Here is an 8,020-nt window from a genome sequence, read left to right on the forward strand (position 1 = left end):
ATCGCGGTGAAGTTATGGGAGGTTTATTTGATCCGTGGTCGGGATCCCAGCTGTCGAGCCCCCCCTCCCTCCTGGGTCCATGGGCTTACCTTTCATTGGCGAGACGCTCCAACTCCTTCTCCAGGTTATTAGAACACTTTTTTTTCAAACTTAGTAATAGTAATATTGTATAATTGTAACCTGTTGGTGTATATGTTTTCCGTTGATAATAAACAAAGCATTTTTATTTATTCCTTTTATCGCAGAGGAGAAAGTTCCTGCGGATGAAACGGCAGAAGTATGGATGCATTTACAGAACGCATCTCTTTGGCAACCCCACGGTGCGCGTCATGGGAGCGAACAACGTCAGACACATTCTACTGGGTGAACATAAACTTGTCGCGGTGCAGTGGCCCGCTTCCGTGAGAACTATTTTGGGATCGGACACGCTCTCCAATATGCACGGGACCCAGCACAAAAACAAGAAAAAGGTGCGTAGATGGTTTCGAAAATGTTTTGGCATGAATAAAATGTTTGAAATGGTAAATTAAATGTAGGATTTTACGCATAGATGTTTGGCTAAAATCTGCACTTATTTAAAGGTCCTTTATGTCCCTCCCGTCTTAACGAAAAGTTGCTCCTGTATTTTAGGCTATAATGAGAGCGTTTTCCCGGGATGCCTTGGAACACTACATCCCGGTGATCCAGGAGGAGGTGAGGAGCGCCGTGAGGGAATGGCTGGAGAAGGACTCATGCGTTCTAGTCTACCCCGAAATGAAGCGCCTCATGTTCCGCATCGCCATGAGGATCCTCTTGGGCTTCGACCCGGACCAGATCAAGACCGACGAGCAGGAGCTGGTGGAGGCATTCGAAGAGATGACCAAGAACCTTTTCTCCCTTCCGGTCGATGTCCCCTTCAGCGGCTTGTACCGGGTAAGTAGCGGTGCACTCAATTCTAATTCTAGTGACATTTTTAAACAATGTATTCATAATATTGTCAGGGCCTAAATTAATGTTTTAAAAAATACACATATTTTATCTACAGGGATTGAAAGCCCGAAATTTAATCCACTCCAAAATCGAGGAGAATATCCAGACAAAAATAGACAGTGGTAAAGAGGTGAAACAGAGAGACGCGCTACAACAGCTGATAGACACCAGTAGGAACAGTGACGAGCCCTTCAGCATGCAGGTAATACTCTATTCTATACATCCCCATCTTCAACAACAGAGACGCTGGGGGCGGCAGCCTAGTGGTTAGAGAGTAGGGGCGGCAGGTAGCCTAGTGGTTAGAGAGTAGGGGCGGCAGCCTAGTGGTTAGAGAGTAGGGGCGGCAGGTAGCCTAGTGGTTAGAGAGTAGGGGCGGCAGGTAGCCTAGTGGTTAGAGAGTAGGGGCGGCAGGTAGCCTAGTGGTTAGAGTAGGGGCGGCAGGTAGCCTAGTGGTTAGAGTGGGGGGGGCAGGTAGCCTAGTGGGGGGGGCAGTAGCCTAGTGGTTAGAGTGGGGGGGCGGCAGGTAGCCTAGTGGTTAGAGAGTAGGGGCGGCAGGTAGCCTAGTGGTTAGAGGGGGGGCAGGTAGCCTAGTGGTTAGAGTGGGGGGGCGGCAGGTAGCCTAGTGGTTAGAGTGGGGGGGGGCAGGTAGCCTAGTGGTTAGAGAGTAGGGGCGGCAGGTAGCCTAGTGGTTAGAGTGGGGGGGGGGGGCAGGTAGCCTAGTGGTTAGAGAGTAGGGGCGGCAGGTAGCCTAGTGGTTAGAGGGGGGGGGGGGGGCAGGTAGCCTAGTGGTTAGAGAGGGGGGCGGCAGGTAGCCTAGTGGTTAGAGTGGGGGGGGGCAGGTAGCCTAGTGGTTAGAGAGTAGGGGCGGCAGGTAGCCTAGTGGTTAGAGTGGGGGGGGGGGCAGGTAGCCTAGTGGTTAGAGAGTAGGGGCGGCAGGTAGCCTAGTGGTTAGAGAGTAGGGGCGGCAGGTAGCCTAGTGGTTAGAGTGGGGGGGGGGGGCAGGTAGCCTAGTGGTTAGAGTGGGGGGGGCGGCAGGTAGCCTAGTGGTTAGAGTGGGGGGGGGGCAGGCAGCCTAGTGGTTAGAGAGTGGGGGGGGCAGGTAGCCTAGTGGTTAGAGTGGGGGGGGGGGCAGGTAGCCTAGTGGTTAGAGTGGGGGGGGCAGGTAGCCTAGTGGTTAGAGAGTAGGGGCGGCAGGTAGCCTAGTGGTTAGAGTGGGGGGGGCGGCAGGTAGCCTAGTGGTTAGAGTGGGGGGGGGCGGCAGGTAGCCTAGTGGTTAGAGTGGGGGGGGGCAGGTAGCCTAGTGGTTAGAGCGTAGCGTAGTGGTTAGAGGGGGGGGGGCAGGTAGCCTAGTGGTTAGAGCGTGGGGGAGGCGGGTAGCCTAGTGGTTAGAGCGTGGGGGAGGCGGGTAGCCTAGTGGCTAGAGCGTGGGGGGAGGCGGGTAGCCTAGTGGCTAGAGCGTGGGGGGGGAGGCGGGTAGCCTAGTGGCTAGAGCGTAGGGCCGGCGGGTAGCCTAGAGCGTAGGGCCGGCGGGTAGCCTAGTGGTTAGAGCGTAGGGCCAGTAACCAAATAAGAATTTGTTCTTAACTGACTTGCCATTTTTTTTAAACCGTGCATTTATCAAGTTATTTTTCATGCATAAATAAACAGATGATAGATGTACATTTTAAACCAGCTGTGGTGTTATAAGAATCTTTGCTCAGTGAGTAAAACCAAATAATTCTCTCTATCTGAAGGCAATTAAGGAGTCGGCCACAGAGCTTTTATTTGGAGGCCATGAGACCACTGCCAGTACAGCCACCTCACTGGTCATGTTCCTGGGACTCAACCCCGACACGCTCAACAAACTCAGACAAGAACTGCACCAGCAGGTAACAACCTGTTATTTATAGCCGGGAATCATCAATTCAGTCAATCAATATTCCTCCAGTCATTTACTAGGACATTGATAACATCCTTTAGATCTCATTGGCTTATGGAATGATTGTGAAATAATACTCTCTCTCTCTCTCTCTCTCTGTGTCTCTCTCCGTGTCTCTCTCCGTGTCTCTCTCTCTCCGTGTCTCTGTCAGGAGGAACTAGGTGTGGATCTGCTGGGGCAGCATGTGAACATTGAGGTGTTGGAACAGTTAAAGTATACAGGCTGTGTCATCAAAGAGACGTTGAGGATAAACCCCCCTGTACCTGGAGGCTTCAGAGTGGTGCTGAAGACATTCCAGCTCAATGTAAGTCCTTTTTTTTTACAGATGATTTGAATACTAATCTGTCAATTTGACGGGATGGTGACTGAAACTCCAGACCAGTTGTCTAACAGGGCTGTTCTATGTTTCCAGGGTTACCAGATCCCCAAAGGCTGGACCATGATCTACAGTATCTGTGACACCCACGACGTGGCCGACGTGTTCCCCAACAAAGAGGAGTTCAACCCGGAGCGTTTCATGGACAAATCCTCTGAGGACTCCTCGCGCTTCAACTACATCCCGTTCGGAGGCGGCTCCAGGATGTGTGTCGGAAAAGAGTTTGCCAAGGTTCTCCTGAAGATATTCCTGGTAGAGCTGACACTGCAATGTGACTGGACTCTGTCGAACGGCCCCCCGACCATGAAGACCGGCCCTACGGTCTACCCCGTTGACAACCTGCCCACTGTGTTCAGCAGTTACAGCCGTACCTAGTGACAATAAAACACGCCTCCATATTAAAGCTATGAAATTGTAAATATAAAATATTGTAATGAGTTTTAGATGAAATGATTCATACTTGATATGTGAAAATACATAAGAGTTGTGTATATCTTATGTTTTATAGAAAGAAAAGACACTCTCTCATTCCATTAAGGTGTCTGTACATTTGTTATATAGCTTTTCATTATTTATATTACATGTTGTTGTGTGGGTTTTATTTAATAAAAACATGTTTTGTCAATAAATGTTGTTTTTTACTTCCATGACATTTAGACCTGGTATTGAGAACACGTTGCGTCACACTTTCAGACTATATCTAAACCAACATATCACATAACCATATCCTATAACATAACCATATCCTATAACATAACCATATCCTATAACATAACCATATCCTATAACCATATCCTATAACATAACCATATCCTATAACATAACCATATCCTATAACCATATCATATAACCATATCCTATAACATAACCATATCCTATAAACATAACCATATCCTATAAACATAACCATATCCTATAACATAACCATATCCTATAACCATATCCTATAACCATATCCTATAACCATATCCTATATAACCATATCCTATATAACCATATCCTATAACCATATCCTATAACATAACCATATCCTATATAACCATATCCTATAACATAACCATATCATATAACCATATCCTATAACATAACCATATCCTATAACATAACCATATCCTATAACATAACCATATCCTATAACCATATCCTATAACATAACCATATCCTGTAACATAACCATATCCTATAACCATATCCTATAACCATACCCTATAACATAACCATATCCTATAACCATATCCTATAACCATATCCTATATCCTATAACATAACCATATCCTATAACCATATCCTATAACATAACCATATCCTATAACCATATCCTATAACATAACCATATCCTATAACATAACCATATCCTATAACCATATCCTATAACCATATCCTATAACATAACCTATAACATAACCATATCCTATAACCATATCATATAACCATATCCTATAACATAACCATATCCTATAAACATAACCATATCCTATAACCATATCCTATAAACATAACCATATCCTATAACATAACCATATCCTATAACATAACCATATCCTATAACCATATCCTATAACCATATCCTATAACCATATCCTATAACATAACCATATCCTATAACCATATCCTATAACCATATCCTATAACATAACCATATCCTATAACCATATCCTATAACCATATCCTATAACATAACCATATCATATAACCATATCCTATAACATAACCATATCCTATAACATAACCATATCCTATAACATAACCATATCCTATAACCATATCCTATAACATAACCATATCCTATAACTATAACCATATCCTATAACCATATCATATAACCATATCTATATAACCATATCCTATAACATAACCATATCCTATAACCATAACCATATAACCATATCCTATAACCATATCCTATAACCATATCCATATCCTATAACCATATCCTATAACCATATCCTATACCATATCCTATATCCATAACCATATCCTATAACATAACCATATCCTATAACCATATCCTATAACCATAACCATATCCATAACCATATCCTATAACCATATCCTATAACATATAACCATATCCTATAACCATATCCTATAACCATATCCTATATAACCATATCCTATAACCATATCCTATAACATAACCATATCATATAACCATATCCTATAACCATATCCTATAACATAACCATATCCTATAAACATAACCATATCCTATAACCATATCCTATAACATAACCATATCCTATAACATAACCATATCCTATAACCATATCCTATAACCATATCCTATAACCATATCCTATAACATAACCATATCCTATAACCATATCCTATAACCATATCCTATAACATAACCATATCCTATAACCATATCCTATAACATAACCATATCCTATAACCATATCCTATAACCATATCCTATAACCATATCCTATAACTATAACCATATCCTATATATCCTATAACCATATCCTATAACATAACCATATCCTATAACATAACCATATATAACCATATCCTATAACCATATCCTATATAACCATATCCTATAACATAACCATATCCTATATAACCATATCCTATAACCATATCCTATAACATAACCATATCCTATAACATAACCATATCCTATATATCCATAACCATAACCTATCCTATAACCATATCCTATAACCATATCCTATAACATAACCATATCCTATATAACCATATCCTATAACCACATAACCATATCCTATAACCATATCCTATAACCATATCCTATAACCATATCCTATAACATAACCATATCATATAACCATATCCTATAACATAACCATATCCTATAACATAACCATATCCTATAACATAACCATATCCTATAACCATATCCTAACCATATCCTATATCATATAACATAACCATATCCTATAACCATATCCTATAACATAACCATATCCTATAACATAACCATATCCTATATAACCATATCCTATAACCATATCCTATAACATAACCATATCCTATAACCATATCCTATAACATAACCATATCCTATAACATAACCATATCCTATAACATAACCATATCCTATATAACCATAATAACCATATCCTATAACATAACCATATCCTATAACCATATCCCATATCCTATAATCCTATAACCATATCCTATAACATAACCATATCCTATAACCATATCCTATAACATAACCATATCCTATAACCATATCCTATAACCATATCCTATAACTATAATAACCATATCCTATAACATAACCATATCCTATAACCATATCCTATAACCATATCCTATAACATAACCATATCCTATATATATCCTATAACCATATCCTATAACCATATCCTATAACATAACCATATCCTATAACCATAACCATAACCATATATAACATAACCATATCCTATAATAACATAACCATATCCTATAAACATAACCATATCCTATAACCATATCCTATAACATAACCATATCCTATAACATAACCATATCCTATATAATCCATATAACCATATCCTATAACCATATCCTATAACCATATCCTATAACCATATCCTATAACATAACCATATCCTATAACATAACCATATCCTATATAACATATCCTATAACCATATCCTATAACATAACCATATCCTATAACATAACCATATCCTATAACATAACCATAACCATATCCTATAACATAACCATATCCTATAACATAACCATATCCTATAACATAACCATATCCTATAACCATATCCTATAACATAACCATATCCTATAACCATATCCTATAAACATAACCATATCCTATAACATAACCATATCCTATAAACATAACCATATCCTATAACATAACCATATCCTATAACCATATCATATAACCATATCCTATAACATAACCATATCCTATAAACATAACCATATCCTATAAACATAACCATATCCTATAACATAACCATATCCTATAACATAACCATATCCTATAACATAACCATATCCTATAACATAACCATATCCTATAACCATATCCTATAACCATATCCTATAACATAACCATATCCTATAACATAACCATATCCTATAACCATATCCTATAACCATATCCTATAACCATATCCTATAACATAACCATATCCTATAACATAACCATATCCTATAACCATATCCTATAACCATATCCTATAACCATATCCTATAACCATATCCTATAAACATAACCATATCCTATAACCATATCCTATAACATAACCATATCCTATAACCATATCCTATAACATAACCATATCCTATAACCATATCCTATAACCATATCCTATAACATAACCATATCCTATAACATAACCATATCCTATAACCATAACATAACCATATCCTATAACATAACCATATCCTATAACCATATCCTATAACCAACATAACCATATCCTATAACCATATCCTATAACATAACCATATCCTATAACCATATCCTATAACATAACCATATCCTATCATATATAACCATATCCTATAACATAACCATATCCTATAACATAACCATATCCTAACATAATCCATATCCTATAACCATATCCTATAACCATATCCTATAACCATATCCTATAACATAACCATATCCTATAACCATATCCTATAACATAACCATAACTATAACCATATCATATAACCATATCCTATAACATAACCATATCCTATATCCATAACCATATATAACCATATCCTATAACCATATCCTATAACCATATCCTATAACCATATAACCATAACCA

At 39.3% G+C, this 8,020-nt stretch overlaps 1 protein-coding gene across 1 annotated transcript; it reads left to right on the plus strand.

Annotated features, from left to right (window-relative positions):
• LOC124021809 (cytochrome P450 26A1-like) lies at positions 1–3,886 on the plus strand. The gene is made up of 7 exons (XM_046336931.1): positions 1–124; positions 246–470; positions 631–912; positions 1,025–1,171; positions 2,703–2,837; positions 3,039–3,191; positions 3,300–3,886. The coding sequence occupies exons 1-7, from the start codon at positions 80–82 to the stop codon at positions 3,636–3,638; spliced, it is 1,326 nt and encodes a 441-aa protein (XP_046192887.1). The 5' UTR covers positions 1–79; the 3' UTR covers positions 3,639–3,886.
• Positions 3,887–8,020: the final 4,134 nt, after the last annotated feature.

Source organism: Oncorhynchus gorbuscha, unplaced genomic scaffold (genome assembly GCF_021184085.1).
Source record: "Oncorhynchus gorbuscha isolate QuinsamMale2020 ecotype Even-year unplaced genomic scaffold, OgorEven_v1.0 Un_scaffold_1221, whole genome shotgun sequence".
Classification (NCBI taxonomy): Eukaryota; Metazoa; Chordata; class Actinopteri; order Salmoniformes; family Salmonidae; genus Oncorhynchus; species Oncorhynchus gorbuscha.

Bases quoted from the DNA above. Each gene is read 5' to 3' on its own strand.
- LOC124021809 (XM_046336931.1), top strand. From the start codon at position 80: ATGGGCTTACCTTTCATTGGCGAGACGCTCCAACTCCTTCTCCAG. The intron at 471-630 runs GTGCGTAGATGG...CCTGTATTTTAG, and splicing joins AGCACAAAAACAAGAAAAAG to GCTATAATGAGAGCGTTTTC. The intron at 2,838-3,038 runs GTAACAACCTGT...TGTCTCTGTCAG, and splicing joins GACAAGAACTGCACCAGCAG to GAGGAACTAGGTGTGGATCT.